At 39.8% G+C, this 21,649-nt stretch overlaps 1 protein-coding gene across 2 annotated transcripts in view; it reads left to right on the forward strand.

Annotated features, from left to right (window-relative positions):
* Positions 1 to 2,538: 2,538 nt before the first annotated feature.
* glra4a (glycine receptor, alpha 4a) overlaps positions 2,539 to 21,649 on the forward strand; it is a 43,796-nt gene continuing 24,685 nt past the window's right edge. For both annotated transcript variants that reach the window (XM_023397989.2, XM_023397990.2), the window contains exon 1: positions 2,539 to 2,931. In XM_023397989.2, coding sequence (XP_023253757.1) covers positions 2,864 to 2,931 — 68 coding nt within the window. In that variant the 5' untranslated portion in view covers positions 2,539 to 2,863. The remainder of the gene's footprint in view (positions 2,932 to 21,649) is intronic.

A 21,649-nucleotide genomic window follows, 5' to 3' on the forward strand; every position in this document is an offset into this window, starting at 1 on the left:
CCTCTCGGGTTTCTGCAGCTGGCAGAAAATAAATAGAAATGCAAGACGGTAGAAAAGAAGCAGAATGTTACACCGGAGTCTGACACTGTTGCCATTGCAGCTATATACCAGAAACCATGGGAAGCATTCTAATAAACTGTTTCCGTATAATATTTCACAAGTCTTTTGACTTCCACTACAGGTATGAAATTCTACTTGCCAGCTCATATAGCAGAGCTTAACATAAAAGCAGCATTTGGCTGATATGCATTAAAAACTGATCTAAATTAATTATCAGATTTGAAAAGGCAAAGAGGCTTATGATTTTTCAGTCCTTCATAAGAACAGAGAAATCTAATGCATCTTTAATACCCATGCCTCAGTGAAAGACGAACAAGGAGATTGAATAACTATATAAGGTAAAGCTTAATCTGCTCTGTTTTCCCATATAAAGAGAACAAGAAAAGGGTGACACCTCTGCCTGCTTAGGAAACACTAGATCTGCTGGGTAGAATCCACTTGGGAAGAGAAATGACTGCAACACAAGCAATTTAATGGTCAAACCCTGTGAGTGATGTGTCACATTGTGCTACTGCCCTGTGATCACTATTACAGAGCCTTTAATGGATACTGAGAGTGCAGATATACTGATCTATATCCTGAGTCAGTGCACATCTGAAACATACCTAGGAGGTATGTAATCGACACAGATTTACTCTCCAGTGGCAGAGACAGAGCTCATTCCCACAAGTAGAATAATGGTGGACTTGTTTGAGAAGTCCACCTGCTTTGAGATGTCGGACAAGGCCTCGTCATTTGTGGAATGAACTCACTGAATTGTCAATTTAAAAGTAACAATATCCGGAAAAAATTCCATTAGTGTCTTTATACTAAAAAATCTTTTTCTCTGATACTAAATGTATCAGTTGGGTGGAGCGAATATGCATGTTGTTACGTAACTTTCATGCCGGAGACCAACATTTCCACCCAGTACATTTCATTATTGGCTTATTATATTTTATTGCTATGTTCTGTCTCTATCCTAAACCAAGCAGCTTTAGGTGTCCAACCTTAAATCCACATTTATAGGACTGGACATGTCTAACGTTGGTGGCTGCTGCTGGTAGTAAAATAAGACACAGTAGCAGAAAGCAACGCACACTGTTCCCACCAACCCAGTCAAAGCCATGTTGACTGCTACCATAAAAAAAATTTTTTTTAAACACTTTCTGTCTTTCACAACTACATAAACTTGCTCTACATAGTGAGATAATGAAAAATAAATTGCCTTAAGGGGAACATTAATTTATTTATTTGGCCATTCAGGGTCAGGAGAACAAGCTGATGAACTCCATCACGTGTGCTTACAGGCGCTGGGAAATACTACTGCATATGTGAAAAAAAGTTGTATAAAGGCCTTTGTGGCTTCAGAAGGAGCTGTGTGCAGTCTGATAAATTGCCTCAAGTTATGTCACTAGAGTCAGCGTCGTTTGAAGAGTAAGAAAAAAGGAAAAAAATCTGGCGGTGTGGCATTAGAAAGAAGGGAGCTTATGCCAGACCTCTGCAGCCTGAGCTCTGCTTGAGGCTAGCAGCTCGAGGCTACATCAGCCGCACCTATTGCAGCATGGGTAATGTAGGAGGCTTTGAATAAAAAAAAGGTGATGTCGCTGGTTCTGCTGCATCGATTTTGCCAGTTATTTATGCAACTGTCCATCGTGAGTAATGTTATATTGCTAAATTCATGTAGTAGCCTATTCTTTAAACTAAATGCTGTTCTGGCAAATATGTTAGCATATATTTACCTATTTACACATAAACCAAAAATGGAGTAACATTAACATTCATTTGGAGTCATGTTTAGTGGCCAGAAAACCAAAACAATGAGCTGAAAGACGATAAAACACTCGGTGGAGCTGACGGAAAGTTTGCAGTTATATAATTATATAATACATAATTCTCTGTGGGTTCCTCACTGAGAAATTCCTTTCATATTAAGCTTATACAAATTGATTAGTGCAGCTTTAAATCGTCCCCATGTGTAAAAAAAACTATTTCAACATGCTCTGCCCTCTGGTGGCCTGAGACCTGAACCTAAAATCTCAGAATTTACACTGACGTATAGATACCGACTGAATTCACTCCCAGTCTCAAACTTTCACTCACCACTTTAAGCCCATTACACCAGCTCTATATAGGCTCTACTCCTAACCCCAACCCCGACCTCCCCCTTCAACATTTCCTGACTGAATTTTCAGTTGGTGTTTCACTCCAGACTGGTCATCAACCAGCGTGTATTCAACATTGCAATTTAGCTCATCATCACAGCCATCACTCCCTCCATCCTGATTAAGGCTAATTACACATGAGGAAGACATCAAAACAAAAGCTACTGTTCCTTTAAATCTTCACCCCTTTTTTAATTTTTTTGGAATGAGGGGGGGATGACACGAGAGAGAGAGAGAGAGAGAGAGAGAGAGAGAGAGAGAGAGAGAGAGAGAGAGAGAAGAAAAAAACCTGGCGAAACCACACTTTAAGAAAAAACACACAGTGACACGCAAACCGACACTCCCCTTCAACACAAGCAGCAACTGCCTGCCTGACTGACTGACTGACTGACTGCCTGACTGACTGACTGACTGACTGACTGACCAGAGCTGTCCAGCTGCCTGAAGCAGAGAGCCTTGCTGTGTGGATGTGTGCAGCCCTCTGTGGACTTGGTGGGAGGGGGGAGAAGTTTCCCCAAAGACAAGCTTGGATCACTGAGAGAGACGATGCCTTCCTCCTCTAACCCAGTCTCACAAGCTGCTCAGTGGATTTGCTGATTCCCGAAATTATTTTCTGCAAGTTTATTCAGTCGGACTGAGGAGAGATTTTGAGCCAGAGGATGCTCCCACAGGTCATTCGGATTCTGTATGTCTTGTCTTTCTGCTTTTTCCAAGGAGGCTTTATCAGGTGAGGTGCATTAACATGTATTATTTTCTTTGTTGTTTATGCGAGTTGTTTTCTCTCTCATTTACTGCTTTACATCAACTTTTCGACGCGCAGAGTCGACGCCACTGGCTGCTCACATCACATTTATCATTTTAAAGAGTTTTACTTTTTGAACTTGATACGTAGATGAGAGAAACAACGTGGAAAAAACGTCTTTAATGACGGTGTGAAGGAAAGGTTTGAGGTTACCTTCAGCTAACTAATCTTCAAAAATACTGGTCACATTTAATTAGATATTAAATGAGAAAAGCCGAGACGTTTCCTTTTATAAAGCGGAGCATGCGAGCAGAGATGGGCATGATTATCAAAAAAATAAAATAAATAAATAATAATCCAGGTCTTTTACGCACGGCGCAAACTCTGATCCTTCAAATCACAATTTGATACCATGGTCGCAGTTTGTAAACAGATAGCAAATGCAAATTAGTAATAAGCTTTCTGGCACTAATTAACGATTGAACAAAATATCTCACACTGTTGCCTTATAACCTGTCCTGGCCGCAAACTACCTGTGGAATTCCTACTTGCATTGCACGGTTGATTTAGTGGCTTTTAGAGGAGGTTAAAAGGTAGCGTCAAGACTCCAGTGAATGATACGATATTCATGGGGTGATTAACAATTTACCAACAACATGTGAGCAAAGAGCTCATTGGGAAACAACCCATCCGTTGCCTTTAAAACCTGAGAGATGCCACGCATGCTAAACATCTGGATTCATGTTTCCAGAATATGAGAAATCGAGTTGAGCACGCATGGACCATGTGGTGTGACAGGCTCCAGCCAGTGTGTATTCAGCGTGTCTGGGGACAGGCAAAAACAAAAACACCTCCCTCCTTCTGTCTTTCTCTCTTGCTTTCCACTAACACACACCTCATGTCTTTCTTCCTTCCCACATTCACTCACTCAGACTGTCACAAGCAACCCAAGCTCCCTTTTCCCTTCTTCCTTCCTCCTTCCATACATCCTTGTCCCCTCCCCTCTTGGTGGCAAAAACTTTTATTTGCAGTGAACATTTTCCCTATTTCATGCCCTGCCAACCTCAGGTGTGAGCTGAAGGGAATTAAGATCTGCATAATCCTGGAGCGGAACAGAGCCGTGACTCTATGAACCCAGGGGCAAGGAGAGCAGCTCTTAGCCCGGAGAGCAGTCAGCTGACAGCATGTCCTCTTGAGAAATTATATACTCTCCTACCAGCCTCTCTGCTCCCAATGTACTGAGGGAATGAGAGGGAGGAGGGTAGCAAAAAGGAAGGGATCGAGAAGGAAGAGGAGGGCAGGTGTGAAAGACAGGCAGGATCTGATAGGGGTGTGGTGAGGTAGGGGGAGGGATGGTTGGTGAAAATGGGAATGGAGCAAACTGGGATGAAGAGAAATGCGAGGGTGATTCATTTAGCTGGAGGCAGCGAGGAGATTAGTAAAGTGGAGGACGGGCTGCGAGATGGAGAGAAATGGTTCAGATAGGAAAGACGAGATGAGATGGAGAGAGAGGTGGGGGGTGGTGGTGATGGTGTGGGTGTGAGGAACAGGAACTGTTGTAAAAGATGTGAAAAGAAGATTGTTATGTAAAATAGACCACAAGCTGGATTGGTATGATAGGTTTTGGACTGGATTGTTGTCAGCAAGAGGAAATGAGAAACAGGAAACGAGGCTGCAATAAATAACAAAGTTCATATCGTAGGTATCATAAGAGAGGGTGAGGGTTAAGAGTGTGTGTGTGTGTGTGTGTGCGTGTGTGTGTGTGTGTGTGTCAGAGACAGTGGACAGTGTTGTGTCGTGTTTTGTAGGTCTGTTAGACTTGAATGTCAGCTTTTTCTACCACTAGACTTACTTGCTTGTGGGATGTCTCTGCAGGTTTTGTTAAGCGTCCTTTTCCAAGGAAGAAATACAATATAAAAACATTAAAACTGCAAAGTTGTCAATTTATGTTGCACTGGCTGTGATAGCTGCTACAGTGTGAACAGGTTTGTTGGTGTAACTGGTTGAAAATTTAATTTTTGTTCACTCTTTTTTTGATTCTTTTCTCTTTCTTTTTCTGTGCCGATTCATCAGATTAATTCATTTAGGGCTTGACTCGTTTAAAGTTAGGGTTGGGTGTCAGTTGAACTTTTCTAATTCGGGTGCCGATACACTAGTTACTAAAAGATATTATAAATACATGGATATTATATTTGATATGTTACATTGAGAAATATAGACACGTTTTCTAAAGATTTTTTTTCTTTCAACAAAAGAATAAAGTCTGAATTCTGAAATATTAAACATTGTCAAGTCAGTTTTGAAGACACTTTTACAGTATTTATTAAGCCCAAAATCAAAAAGCACACTGTTGGAGCCTATATGAGTGTTATCATTTTATGGTTTAGTTAATAACTGGGCACTAGCATGGTCAGTAGGGGGCAACAACATGGCTATGGTGGTGGTACTCACCATTACCCTAAAGCACCTGCACTGAAATTGTGCTACTCGCATTTGCTCTCTATTAGGTTCGAACATTATCCCTAAAGGCAAAACTAAAAAACTATAGCGGCTGGGAAGTTTTGTTCTCTCTAAAAGAGATTGTGTGTCATCAATATAAAATCAACCTCAAACTGTCACACATGCTGATCTCACCAGTTTGGGAAATCACAGCAGTGGACACACAAATTGTTCAAATGTGTCCGTATCCCCTGGTCATCTGATGTGTATCTGTTCGCTGGCAAATTGAGAGTGAAGTGCAGTGAATTGCACTGGAGTGAAGGGCAGAGAAACGCACCAAGGATCCCTTTTGTCCTTGCCTCCAGTCAGTGAGAGATCATGAGTAAGAACTGGAAATATCAGAGAATGAGTCTTATCATCCAGTGGAGCTGGGTCCTCACATGCCTGATTACTGGGTGTCCACTTCACGGTGTGTGTGTGTGTGTGCATGTGTTTGTGTGCATATGTGAAAGAGAGAGGTGGATTTGCTGGAGACCTACTGTCTTTCCCTCCTAGCTATAATGAATATTTTCAAGTAGCTAATGGCTTAACTTGATGATAAACTTAAAACACATCACATGTTCAGAAAGTGGGTCAACATTAGAATTATCGAAATAAACAAATTGCAAGTGACATCTTTGGAACTTGGAAGAACTTTAACAAAAATTGCTCTAACCCAGTTCAGGATATAACAAGGCAAGTTATTTTTTGCTTTACTGAGAGTCCTCACAGCATTGCTGGTTTTAAATATGTGGAATTGTTTTAATGTACTGTCACTGGGCTTACAGAAAAAGAATCTACCCCAAAAGTGTGAACATTGTTAAAAACCATTTGAGATTTGCATTTCTGGTCCTATTTTGTTGTTTGGTGTCAAGTGTCTAGAATCCCCATGGATAACTGGCCCAATTAAGATGATGTAAATGCCACTGAGATACTTTCTAGCCTGACATCAATTTTGTTTAATAACAGAAAAATGTTCAGATATCTAAACAATAAACTTTAAATGTCAAATTTCATAATCAAAGAGCAAAGCTCTCTAGACTCTCCAGTTTGCACCAATGTTGAAAAATCTTCACTTAAGGCTGAGAAGTCATTATTTTCAGTTTAAGATCTCTTATTTACAGACTACTTTCAGGAGGAAACTGAACAACTTTTTACTGTGTAGGAACATAAACTGCATTCTTTTCAATGAAAGTTGGTATAAATTACAATGATAAGCCTTACTAAGGGTCCGTTCATACCCCAAATAGCCTGCCTATCTGTTATCAGGCATTATATCATAACATAATGTCAATTTTGCACTCAGTTTAAGTTTATGTTTTTTAGCTACTGCACCGTTCGGAAAAAAGTGTAAGAGAGGAAAGTTTGGGAGTGGGTCTGGTCAGGGTGAAGAGGAATGGGTGATAACATTTTGTACCAAATGACCTCTCTTAGGACAACTGTCCTTGAACACAGCTAACTTTTTCCTGAACAAACTTCTCATTTTAAGCACTGGTGAGCAATTGGTTGCAGGTTAAGTGTAGAGTTGCTTTTCTACAGCAAAATTAAATCATTTCATTACAATGGAATTGCCATAATCTGTGGAGTGGCATGTGAGGGTGAAGTAAATCCATACAAATTCTGTCCAGTTCTACTTTTGTGAATCGTGATGCACAAATTCACACTTTTGACTAACATCCAACTGTCTTGACAATGACCTCTGAGGAAGCAGACAGCCAGAGAGACCACAGATGGAGAAGGCCGTGTTGCACCATCCATTTTTATTTACCTCCTCTGGCAGAATATAAGCTGATCCAGAATGGTCTGCAGACAGGTGTGGTAGATGTGTCAGTGGTACAAATCTTTTGAATAACTTGTGTGAACTTGTTGTCTCACTAGCAACCAAGCTAGCAACCTTGCTCGCTCGCAGCTGCCAAATTGGTGTTGGGAGAAGTTTGTCTTCAAGGCTTTATGTATATAAAGTAATGAAATGGACAATATGGGCCATTCCTGCTCCAGGCCTAGTCAGGATGTCAGGGTGAAAGCTTTGCACTCGTCATATAACACGGCTGCTGGCGGGAGAGAGCGAGGACGATAATTACGCATCGTAAAAGTCCCAAAACGTGAGAAGAGCGGGAACAGGAAGCAAAATAACTCACTGAGCCACGGTGGTGAAGATATCACATGCCACACATGTTCGCAGAGCAAGCACATGTACGTACACACACACACACACACACACACACACACACACACACACACACACAGGGAATTTATGTTGGGAGAGCAGGCTGGGACAATACTGGTTGTTAGATATTGTGGCCGTCCAAAAATCTTGTATAAATAAGTTAGAAGAGAGCATGTATGAAAAGACCCCAAATGAAGACCGTAAATGAACTACTTGATTACTATAAGCAAACTATTTAAACAGAATTTATATGGGAACGACTCTGTCCCACACAGTTTGATCACTGTAAATGACGTCACTATAAGCAGTTTCCACTGTACTTGAAAGCAAGTTCACAGCTCAGAAAGCATTTTTCCTCTTTAATAACGTCTTATTGAAAGAAGTGATGTCAAGTCTGGAGAACAAAATGCCAGATGAGGAACCAGCCCAGTTTAGAGAGAACAGAAAGAAGCTCAGGGAGTAGTCAGTACATCACGACTCTACTACCACATAATTTGTCAAGACGCTCAGATAAAGAAACTTATGCAGCTGTTGGACTCATTGTGAATCAAGATAAAGCGTCACAAACTTAAATTTAAATGTATGGTGAATAAGGGTTTTCCGAAAGGGAAAGGTTAAGACACTATGTTAAAACTCAGACCATATTTTAATGTTTACTTAAAATGTTGCTTTCAAATGATCAAGAAACACCTGTGAAAGAGCAGGCGCAAAAAGTGTTCCTTGCAGAAAACATTCTGCAAAGAAGTAAACGTGATTTAGTCAATCCAAACTTCAAAAGCTCAGTTGTTGGGCGAGGACACAATCTTTCTGTGATGGTTTTTAATTAAATTCTGATGGTAGTCCCAGCTGGTATAGAAGTATCTGCAACAGCAAAGTAATATCTGGAGGCTAGTAAACAGTAGCGGGAAGAGGACCGCCACAACTGTGTTCCTTTATTTCAAATGTTTCACAACTGACAAGGACATGAAAATATGGTTCATCCAAAGAATTAACATGAAAATGCACACCTTTTGCATAACGCTGTTAACTGAAATGAAAGCATATAAAAGTAATTAAAATAATAAATGAATGAAATCAAGATGTTGTTTGAGCTCATGTAGGATTTCACCTGTTAATCTTTTTTTAAAAGACAATTGTACCTGCCAGTGGAAGAAAAAACAAAACTATCAATCGACTGTAACAGCAATTTCACCTTGAGTTAGAGTGTCACACTTTCGGGGCCCTGTTATCCTTTCTGAAAACACAGGAAATCCCCACACACTTGGCTGATACACAGACTAGAGCAGAGAGGAGTGCTGATGAAAAGGAAGCATGAAAGGAGGACAGATGGGATGTTTACGTGAGTTAATGACTAAAAAATGAGAGCCATGCTGGAGACAGGAGTCGAACAGACGGTTTGCTCTCCGCAGCCAGCGCCACCATGAACAGTAGTGGTATACTTATCAATGAAATATGAAGACTAGGGATACAAAGAAAATTCATCAAAAGATAAACAAAGAGTTTATATTTTTGCCCTGGTAAGCCTTAAATTCCATTGAGGATAAGTTGATGATTTAATTGTAGCTTGTTAAATAAAACTTCAAAACAAGTCATTATTTATTCTGCTCACTCTCAGAGGAATGTAAGGATTTGTTTTAAACCGGTTAAATTTTGTGGTAACTGTCTTTGTAGCCTGAAACATTCACTTTCACAACTAAGGAGCCTTCCTCCTGATTATAAATTTGCTATGAGCAACTTTTAATAGGTTGGTGAGGACACATACTTGGCCTCACAGTCTAATCTGAAATCCCCGACAAGAAAGCGGTGTCTGACACAGATCTGCCCATTGCTTCAGTGGGCATTAAATTTGTGTTTGGATATATGGTGCAGGTGACAGCTTACTGATGGTCTCCAGCAGTCAGCCAGCACCTTCAGTGTTAGGCTGACACCCCGAGCTGAGAGATGTGACTGATGGTTTTCTGCCACTTTCAATCAAACCACATATGACCTTTCCCTCTTTCTGTAATATAAAATGTGCATTACAGTCTCATTCGCCACATCTGAAGACATGGTAATTTTCACTGAGATCATGATGCTCGAGGATAAAGATGGTGGTTTTATGCTTAGGGAGAAAATCTCCTGAAATATGCCAATTATCTTTATGAGCTTGTCTCTTATTAAGAATCTCACCATGAGTTTAAAAGCTATAATCAGTGACATCTTACAAAAACTTTCCATCCTGGAAGAGAAATCGGATCTCTCCCCTCCTTTTCCTTACCCACACTAAACCATGTGTCTGTGGCATGCCTCTGCTACCACACGTATCTATATGGATAAAGAGTTATGCCATGAGTCAAAGGAAGTGAATGAAACTTACCACCTCATCGCTACAAACTCAGATAAACCTGCCAAATGCAATGCAAGTAGACTTGAAGCAACATTAACCAAAGAAGTAGGAAGAGATGTAGAGACACTCTGGCAAAAAATCATGAAATTAAAGCTGCTCTTATCAATATATTTATAATAGTAATGGATGAAATTACTATTGATCATGTAGAAGGGGTTTCTTGCTGTAATGAACACACAGAGGATGATTACTTCCCCTCAGCTCTATATGGAACGTTTTAGTGTCTTTCAGGCTGAAATTTTACTGTTTTGATTCACACTTAATTTTCAGACTCAGAAAGACGCTTTCATCAACAAAAAAAAAAACTCTGATAAAGCCGCCGTACACTACCTACCCAGATCCAAGTGGAAGACAGACAAAGTTAGAGACTGGCTGGTGAACACAGTGCAGACAGAGCAGAGCATTTAGCAGCTAAAGATTCGGACATTTCCATCCTGAGCTGGTGGAAACCAAAACAGAGCTAAAAGTGAGAGTGAATATCGGACTCAAATTTCTCAGGTGTACAGAAACAGTGGTAGGCATACCGGACATCGGTCGTCACGGTGACAGCAATTAACACGCAGACAGTATGGAGAGCGGCAGACCTACCTTCAAGGAAGAGATCGTGATTTGGGTTGAAATAAGTACCTCATCAACATTACACGACCTTTGTTGTCATGGTTACAACAACAACAACAACTTGGTTAACTTTGTCTAACGATCATGGATAATAGAAACAACATAAACTGCTACTTCCACATATAGACTCGAACACCACTCTCCTGTGTCATATTCCTGTGTTTTGTTGACCCATCCATCCACCTCAACCTCCACCTGAAGCGGATTTTGTCGCTCTCTACTGCACGTTTCCCTTTGCTCCTGTCATAATTACTAAGGCCGCAGGATTTCACCTGACAACAAAACATAACTATAGGTCATAATAACCTGCTGCACAAACTTGACAGATGGATTCAGGTGGTGTCATTACTCACAAATACATGTGATTTTTTTTTGGTTTCAAAATGTTTTCACTGTGCACGAACCAAAACAACAGAGCACACAGAGTCTCGTTAGTATCTAGGTAACAAAGTGTGTGACACAGTGGAAGATTAATGCAATTAAGTGGACCTCTCCACTCTTCTTCTCTGGCCCTGGCAGATTAAAATGGCCACTTATTGACTAGAGCAGCACTTTGGCTCTGAGGTTCACCACTGTAGGTCATTATGTTCTCTGCAATTAGGAACATGAAGTGGGGGCCCATTGTGAAACCCTCCATCATGTCATTATGTCTGACCATACAGTCCACGCTGATTAAACTTCACTCTCAGGGACAAGGCAATGTGAGGCCTACAAAACACCAGCTCTCGTAATAAATGGTTGGACAAAAAGAAACTGTGGGAAGTAGAGTCAAACTGAAGATCTGCTTCATAATTGAATCAAAATCTCGTTAACTGAAGCATTTAGAATGACCATGCTGCAATCAATCAGTAAATTCAAAGGCATGTCATTTATCAGCCAAATGATGTAGGCAACAGTAGTGAAGCACACTACACATAGTAGTCACTAACTCAAAGTAAAATTTATACCGCAACCTAAACCATTACCTTAAATTGAGGTCATTTTGGCTGTTTTACTTGAAGCTACAGTTCAGTGTATGAAACATTGCAATTTTGATTCAGAATTAGATGAGTGAAAAAAAAAAATCAAAACAGAGAAGGAGGATATCAAATTACACGTATGGACTTTTGACAATAATCAAGATCTTTATCAAACTTAGATCAATAATGATAATTTATTTAGAGCACAGCTTTAACTGTAACCTGTTTTGGGGTGGTGGTCTGCCTTGATTGAAACAAAAAGATTATTCTTATTGTTTGACCTTTGAAATTAATTTGGACATTCATTTTTCAAAACTGTTTCATTTTTGATTTGCTTTGAAAGCATGTAGACTAGAGAAACATCAAAACCTTAACTTTCACTGGTATACTCATCTGTGAATTATACCTGCATTGTTTTTACAGTAGGGTATTAGTTTTAAAAATAACCACAATCACCTAAAAGACAAGAGCCTAATCTTTCAATTCATGTACTTCATGTTCATAGTCATGTGAGTCTGCAAGCTGTAGTGCTAGCAGTCCAATTTTACCATGCTACCCTGTCCAAGGGAATTGTGGGGGAATAATATAGCTCATACTGTTAACATTATTTTTTTTACAAAGGTGTACTTATTGTCACCTTACAGCATTCCTATGACTGTCATGTAACAGCTCACTGATTAAAGAAGGCACTGCTTGGCTCATGTACCCACTGTGATCCTCTCAGAGACGGTACATCGTAACACCCAGTGAGGTCTACCTGCAGTGAAAGTAAAAGCCCAAACATCAAAACGTGTTCCTCTCGCTCCATTTTAGTCCACCTGAGGTCACAGATGACCAGTGAAGCAGAATTCGTCGGGTGGTGAAGGGGCTGCAGAGGGTCGTTGAGGAGGATTACAGCTGTGTTCGTCAGATAACACAATGGCAGAAAGAGGTTCTCTCCTCTCCAGCAGCATGAAATGAGAGTGGTCCATGTTGGGATACAAAGCAGGAGCCTGTGTAATTTCTCTACACACTGAATGAATTACTGCCTGATGTTAGGGCTCACTCTGGCCTGCAGGTGACCGTCTTTTATTCACAGCACAAAGATGCTTCAAGGGTAAAACACTACAGTTTATATACTTCCACAAATCCCTCGTTGTCTGACCTCTGGATCACTGGCAGACTTTTTCTCACCACATTAGTGAGATGACTAGTTGTCCTTGACAGGTGAAGTGCAGTATTCAACTGTAATGATATCATCGCACACTCCAAAAAAGGTGAACCAACTTTTTCTTAAGAGTAGAACACAAATAGTTTGAGCTCTGAGAGGTGTTGTTGCTAAGTCCACTGCTATTTTGTATCAGACAACTTCACAGGGAGGATGGTTTTGAAAGGATGAAACTTTGACTAAGTCGCTACCAAGTATGTTTTTGCAAAATAATTGCAGTCTGCAACCAGGAGCACTCCTGTTAAGTAAGCCGTATTTAAAGTCAAAGTTTAGACATTTTAGCTTGTCAGTCTTATTATTTCATTATCTGTCATTGAGGCAGAACTAAATCACTGCTTCATGGATTCGTAGAACTGAGAAAGAGATAAGTACGCCTCATTGTGGACAAAACCATTTGAAAACGATCTAATTAAACATAGTACTGTTAAAAGAGATTAGTAAACCTAGTGAGCGTATTCATTTACAGAGCACATATTGCTGACAGGAAGTTTGTGGGTTATGTGAGAATAGCAAGATAATGTCATTGAAAAAAAAAAAAAAAAGAAACCCTTTAGGTTCCTGATGCCATTTTTAAAAGTGCTTAATATTGTCATGCATTTTATGTATTTGGCAGTTATGAATGGTTTAACACAAATATATGGATTTATGCATTACTAGTACAAAATGTTTCAGAGTGAAAGTATTCATCACCAAGTATGTGAGTCTATTAGATCCTTTCCTGAGTCTTTAATTAACCCCCCCCCCCCCCTTTCTTGATTCAATCAATGGCAGTGTTAAGATGATGATTAGTAATCTTTATATTTTATGCCCAAACCAGACTGAAACTGTGATCCATGTGAAAATCTGCCCAAACCAGGCTCTGCTCAAGCTCATCACGTCCTATCGTTCTCCGGTCGGGCTGCAGACCTCAAGGGATTAATAGATTAATAGAAAAAGGCTTGTATAATTAATTAATAATTAGTTCTGCAATTTATTAAGTTCATATGTCAATCTAGACGAGACATAGTTTTGTCCATTAAAACAATTTAAAGACAGGCTGTCATGCGTGCACTTGATTTTACAGGGATAAATGAAAAGACTAATGTAGTCTTGGCACCATTTTTTGAATGTTGATAACTTATTATATCTGCTTTAAAAAGTCTATCTGACATCGTCCAGTTACTGGAAAAACACAAAGGAGTTGTGAAGTTCATCTAATTTTGGACATATTGTCGCTGCCACATGCGAGTTACATGATAAAAAACAGAATGTAGCTGCTGTTTAGCAATAAAAGAGGCTTCACTGGTCTAAAGCAACTGGTGTGTTGAGATGGCAGTAATATTCAGCCCTTGCTCAGTCAAACAGCAGAAATGGTCATTTCAAGGTAAGCCAGTTAATATTTAAATGTCCTTGTATTAATGACGTCTAATTTCGAAGTCACATTGACTTTCGGGTAGAGATGACATCACGGTCGACAAGAATAAATGTGACATTTTATTATGGCTCATTTGAGGAGACGACTTGGACGTCTGGCTGATCTTCACAAGAAGTGATTTTATTGTGATTTTGTACTTGGTGACACACACTCTTTTAGTCATGCATGACCATACTTTGTTCATGGTTATCTCGGCCCACACATTAGGCTCAGAGCTTTCAAACCATCCAGGACCGGAGACGCGTCTTTATCATGTTGAACAGACACAATGCAAGTCTGAAAATGTATTCACCTTGGTGCCTGACCACTGAGACTCCCTCCATTTGTCTGTATGTTCCCACAAGACGCCCACATTGTTTCCTGAAATAGTGTGTCAAATCCTCTGGTTCTGCTCTTTGGAGGAGAAATGCGTGCTTTTCATTAAAAAGGGGCGAGTACACTTGATAAACGTGTCATGGACTCTGCTGATGGCCTGGGGTAATGCTGTTGTCATTTATTCAAATCCTGAAACACTTCAGAAATGTTTTTAATCTTTGTAATACATGTCTGCAGTGATGGGGCATTTTACACAAACAAAAAAACTGTTTCAATTCCAGTGAAACGTGGAAAGACTTTGCTTCTCTCTTATGCAATGGAGTAATTAAATCCACCTGATAGTAAAGACATGGAGAAGGCACAACAGTGTATGTCCAACAGGATTACTTTGTAGTCTGTCTGAACTTGTTTTTCCTTAACAGGCTAAAGGATTACCATAGCCATATGCCTTTGTTCTTTGGAAAAACTGCAAGACATGCAATGCGTGTCCAGCACCCCAAGAGGCTCTTGTGAACAAGACATCACCCTGGAAAAAGTGCACAAAGCAAATGGAGCAATGCCTGAGTTGTCTCTTGGACTTGAGCCTCAGAGGAAATCTCACAGAGCCAGTGTCTGTCTCGCCTGTGGGTTTTTCAAAACATGAGGACATTTCTTCTTAACTGCCAGCTTTGTTCCATCTCAGACTTCCCTACCAAGACATAATCAGTGATTTGAAAATGGTACCATCTATACTGTTGTTCACTCAGACTGCAGTTAAAGCTCTTTTGTGTTTTTCTGCATCTGTCAGTATAAAATATGGAATATTTTAACTGGTGTCATACACAAGGACAGATGAAAAACAATCTCATCTTAAGGTCTATTCAGTACAGTAGTTGTGACCTTCATCATATTTCAGTTTTTTCTCATGTCACATGATAGAAAACTCCAGAACAACTACTTAATAGAAGTAACAGTGGGGGAGACATGTTTTGTCAGCTGTTTGAACTTTGAAACATCTTCAAGAGTATCAACATTACCCAATGGCTCCAGTTGTGATTTCCAACGTTATCACTTGAATAACAGTGGTGGATCGGACCTGCCTTTTCTCTGATTTACTCTGACTGTCAGCATCCTTTTGGGCTTGCCATCATAACACGATGTTCTGACACCTTTTTTTATTTTTTTACCACTGCAGTAAAAACGTTGGAGACACTTTCCACTCATTAGGAATTTATCTCCCCTTGAATAACAGAACAACTGCAGCTGGGTAAAGTCTAAGACTAACTTTTTTGGCCTTCGCAATTTTAAGGATAAAAACATTGTATAATATATTGCTCTCTTATACAAAAGCTGGAACCTGCTCCTTTCAGTGAGCATATCTACTGTTGAACTGTAAATGATTAGTGTTTGAATTCTCTACTTTTTCAAGTATCAAACATTACTGTGTATTTGGCCCAATACAGTAGTATTGAAAATACCACCTAAATTTGGTTTCCTTCTAATAAACTGTCTGCTGTGCACAGTTTGAGAAAATCTGTTAACTGGCGTTTACTGTTCAATATTTAAAGAAAATGTTTTCCCTTTTAGGTGTTTAGGGCTTTAAAAGATCTCTACCTGTTGACATCAAAGGGCAGTTGGCATGTGTTAACTAGTTAGAAAAATGCAGTTACATTTCCCTTTTCTTATAGCTGATAAAAAGTAAAAACTAGCAAGGAAACAGGACAAAAAAAATGCAATATAATTAAGTGCAATAATAAATATCCCTTTATTTAATGTCCATTTATAAAGAATCTCCCATTATACCTCTGTCAGAGAGCAAGGACATACAAAAAGAAAAGCACAAAACAGGTTCAAACAGTGCAAAGTTCTCTTTAAAAAAGGTAAAAAAAAATCATACTTAGTGAAATTCTACATTAACAGCATAAGTGAAATAAGGAACTGACATTTCACAAAGCAGTGTTAGGCTGCCTCCTTTATGGGTATGATTCAGAAAACCCCTGGTAGACTGAGCTCCATGGTGGCTTTGTCATGATGCTGTTGGTTCCAGCCAACAGTTTGATCAAGCGAAACAGGCCAGCGGCTATGCCTACAACTTCCTTCCTCCTCGCTGTCATGTCCAAAATATGGGTCATGTAGAGTGCAGTGACGGTCTTTGTGTGGGTTTGGATGTAACTTATGTTTTTGTGGGAACATTTTTCTGTATTTGCTGTGCCTCGTCCTCCTGGGCTGAAACCTCACTCTTCCGTACAGATTGACAGCAAAACCCCGATAGCTTTTATCCTTTGTGCTTGGTCCACCAGTTATGGTCCACCTGTGCCTTAAAACACACTGACTCGCCCACTGGCCCCTAGATTTCTCACATCCCTCCTACAATGCATGCTTACTAATGTGGTGCTATGGTCCTCGGGGCAAAATGAGCGCCACCAAATCTTACTTCCTCCATAAGCGGCAACAGTTAGCAGTTAATAACCATTAGGGAGCAGCCAGAGGAAAGTCAAAAAATGCAGAATACTAACCAAAGGCTAACTCCATAGCAGCAAAAATACCATTGCATATGCAGCTTAAAGCAGTTAGTAAATGGCTAAACAAAACAAAAAGATTACGATAGCTGTAAATGAGCTAGTGGTAACAGGAAAACAAGCATATGCTATCAAAGAATGTGATTTATATGGAGACAGATGGGAGCTGACACCTCTATCCATATTCATATAGGTGCACGTAGCAAATGGAGAACATTAATCATCACAGCCAAGCAGTCTACAGCTTCTAATTACATGTTCACTGTACACCTTTAGACTGGAGTCTACTTCTGTAAGATTCCCGCTGTAGAGATTTCCCAGTGGCCTTCAAAACTAGAGAAGGATGGGAGGGGTATGTGGAGATGCAGAGCCCAACATGTGGAGGCACACACAGCCTTCTTTTTATACGTTGAAAATGCACATGCACACGCTCTGTTGTGCTTCATTATGTCATGCGATTACCATCCCAGTTTGGCTGCAGCGAAAAATCCAATCTTACTGGTACCCCCTTTTACTTCTATCCACTGCATTGCATTACCTTGACTACAGTACATGGAGAAGATGAGAGAGACAAATAGTCTGCTTTGATCATGATGTTTATACCCTCCTGCATTTGAACACAGACATTCAGCTTACAGCGAGGCTCATAACAATATAAGCATAAACTGGCATGCAGGCATACATCAGCTGTGATAGCTTCAAGAAACCATACAAGAAGTGTTGAATGTGCAGATGATGAGATGCATGCATACACATGTATATATGTTATATATAATATATATGTGTGTATACATACATATATAGGCTAGGCTCTATTTGCATGAATCTAAATGTGCTGTGTTTTGTGTTTGATGCAAGAGAACAAAATTAACAATTATTTCACTGCTTCACAGTCTGCAGAAACATGACAAAACAAACCTAAAGCTTATGTGGTGAGCAGCTGTCTACTGTATTAGGATAAAGCCTCAGTCCATCTCAAGCCCCAAAGCAGACACATCAAAGCAATCTTTTGCAGTCAGTACAGTCCCTTCTCTCTATCAGAAATCCTGCTAACTCTGTTTCTCAGAGACTGACAGGAGGCAATCCGCGGTGATATCAGATCTTAGACGTGGAAAAGGTGGCCTGAATACAGAGAGGCTTGGAGAGATATCTGGAGGATGGGTGGGTCTGAGGATGCTCTATGCTAGATTCATCTCCCTCAGGGGGGGAAAAGGTGAGTTCCTCAGGTTTATCACAGAAATTGCCATTTAAACCACCACTGTTGGATACCATTAGTCTGTTTGATTTAACTTTGGGTAGAGCCAAGGAGGTAAATGCTGAACACTTCATATACAATTAAATATATATTTTTCCAACAAAGTTGTAATGCTAGTGGCTAGATGGAAAGGGGGCTGTGCTGTGCTGGGAGTTTGAGTCTTAGAGTAACACTGGGTGGCACCAGCATGTTTTTTGACAACGAATGACATTTTATCTCAATTGTCCATATGTTTGGCATAATGGGTTTTTAGAAGAGCAGTGGGGTACTGTAACCACTAAGGATGCCATTTACATGGTTTCTAAGGATTAAGGTGCAAAGAAACCGATAACCACCCATCAGTGGAAGTGACAATATCAGATGAAAGTACAGGTTGATGGTTAAGATCACAGCAATAAAGTCCTGGAATTACCATTGTTTGACAGATTGTACAATGTCATCTAAAGTAAGCATACAATTTAATGGCAGAGCTCTCATCTTTAGATGTTTGACATGTCTGCATATTGAAGTGCAGTTTCTTCTATTCCCAAATTTAAATGTAGGAATATTTTCTAAGATTAACTCAAAAAAGAAGAATATTTAATGCGTGTGGGCTGAACAATTCATTCTGTCATAGCATTTTGACAGCAGATTTAGAAATTATGAGTTGGAGAAAGTGTGGGACAGTTTCCTTCAGATTTAATGGCAGTGTTCAGAAACCCAAGAGATAAAAGAATTAATCACAAAGAGAGATATTATATTTCACACAAATATGAATTTTAAGTCACTTGCCTAGAATGTATTAGAGTGCTGAAGATTACTCAAGGCTGCATGGGAAAAAGCCCGGGGTGGTAGTTGGAGTTCAGCGTAGTAGAAACAGGCCATCATTGAACAAATCTGTCATCAAGCTACAGCTCATTGTGCCCTTGTCATTACTGTGGCACAAGCCTGGAAACGTCATTTCTGCTGGGTACTCCAGAGATGTCAAGCCTCACTCTCACAAGATTAAAGATTGCATTACAAATTAGTACACATGAGCGTCAGCACAGAGTTGCGATTTACTCTGGGTTAGCATGGATTAATCTAAATCATTAAACCCAGGGTTTGCATTGAGACAGCTATATAGAGTACTTTACCAAGAAGTATATTCTACTATTAGCATTGGCTCATGGTTGAACTAATTATACTTTACTGAAAAATAAAAGATCAAAGTTAACACTGTGGAGAATAGAGATAGTTCAAAGATTGGGACTGAACTGAAAGCAACCCTGTAAACACCTGTAACGCCCCGTCTGGATAGTTAAGTAACCTTTTTGTTTCTACTAGTGTTCTTTGTCTCGTACTTCCTGTTTTTTTTTTTGATACTCACCTCTTGTCTCATTTATGGTCCTTTACTTACTGCCCTCATGTGTTTCCCTCCTGTGTGATCACCTGCCCTGCCCTTATGTGTTGCACCTGTGTCTCATTATGTCTCCCCACCTCCTGAGTATATAGTCTTAGTGTCCCCTTCCTTCTGCGCCAGTTCGTCTTGTTCCCTTGTGACAGTGTTCCAACATTTTTCCTTGTGAGTTTCTAAGGCCAATAGTTTCCTGACCTGTTTTTGCCTTGACCTTGCCTTTCGCCTACTGATTTGGACACTGTTGCCCTTCTGACTGATCACCTCTGCACCGACCTCGTTCTGATTAAAAAGGACTGATTTTTTAACTGAGTCTGTGTCTGCATTTGAGTTCAAGCCTGTGGTTCAGCATTGATAAACACCCATATCTTTATCTAGTGGGAGTCCTCTGCCACTGTTTAAAGTACACTAAATCCCCCAACCATCTTTGTTCTTCTTTCAGCTGTATATCCCCTGCTGAGCAATGAAATATACACCGTTACATTTATTATGTATATACCTGTTCTATTCACTTCCCTGAACATATACGACAGCGTCTGGTGATATTCTACATTTCTCTGTCAACAAATCTCAAACTAAACCAATAAACTGATTGAACTAATATAGATTGATTTCCTGTGTAGCTAAACCTTGATATAATATAAACTTCTATTGTTGTCCAGAAATGATTAAAAACACATTAATAAGCCCAACCATGACACTGGCTGGCATGTTCCTTCGTTACAATATATATGGGCACTGTAATCTATTTAAGGTTGATACCACATACACTGCAGGTACTTGCACTGAATATACAGCTTCATAGTCCCTAACAAATGCACCATTTACTAGTGTTTGAGTATCATTTGCTACGAACTACAGTGACAGACAAATTCATTGTTGGGTTTGGCCTTTTCATGGGATTTATTGGGAAAAGCACATTTTTAGAATGTCACCAGCTTTATGCTTTAAACTCTCTCTATGTATCATTCAGATAACCATAGTTATTAATGACTCCAGTGGCCATTAAGTGAATTTCAATCAGCAAGTGCTGGCCCAAGTAATGTACGTAGAAATCAGTCCAAAGACAACAGAGAAAGTCAGGGAAGGTGTCATTTTTTAAAAGTTACGTTATAATCCCTTTACACATTGGCAATAAAAAAAAAGGTGCAAATAGCTTCACATTATTCAAATAGTACCTTTAACAAAAGCAGCAAAACAGAATGTAGCTCATTGTCTTGTTTAAGTGTAGATAGTATCTAAGCAGGTAATGGTGTCAAGAAGGAGAGTCTTTAGCTCATCAATCTCCCCCTGCATAATGACAGATATTGCTCTACAGATACCGAAAAAAATTTACTGATTCATAAGTAATTTCAAATCCATCCATCTTGTATTTTATCAACATAGAATATGCATGTATGCCCTGAAGGTTTCTCCCATGACATCATAAACCCAGTGGAACAATTTCTAGTAATCTGCCTTGCAAATGACACCTTTGTACTGAATGCTTAACCTGCACACAATTTTTCATTTTACCTCAATCCTACTAATCTCTGATTTATAGTTGTACATTCTGACTGCATCCATTTTGGCCTCCATTGGTTGTTTTAGTATATTTTTCCAACCTCACAAAGTCTAAAGTTGTGATCCATGTTTCCACTTTACTTTGGTTACCGACTAGTCTCAGTGAGAAGCTTTTAACAGAAGGAAGCTCTGTCTATATCTGTGTTTCCATACCTCGAGGTGTCACTGCGCAGAGTGGCAGTGGTCATGTCACTGAAGATGAACGTCTAAGGGTAAATTGCAGTGTGCTCCAAATCCCATTCCCCAATGAGCCTATTGATCAAAAGGGGACAACAGTAGCCAAAGGCCATCATATACAGTAGTGTGACAATGGCTACACAGGTCATTTAAGACAAAAAAAATGACGTCAATGTCATTGTATTACCATAAAGCATGCCATCTGTATTTTGATATAAGGCCTGTCACTAGCATGAGTCAGTTCGTATTGGTTGGTGTGAAAGTTGTGTTGATTGTCCAGAAGGCCTGCAT

Source organism: Seriola lalandi, unplaced genomic scaffold (assembly GCF_002814215.2).
Source record: "Seriola lalandi dorsalis isolate HSWRI2012SDOR001 ecotype SW California unplaced genomic scaffold, Sedor1 jcf7180002054972, whole genome shotgun sequence".
NCBI classification, from domain to species: Eukaryota; Metazoa; Chordata; class Actinopteri; order Carangiformes; family Carangidae; genus Seriola; species Seriola lalandi.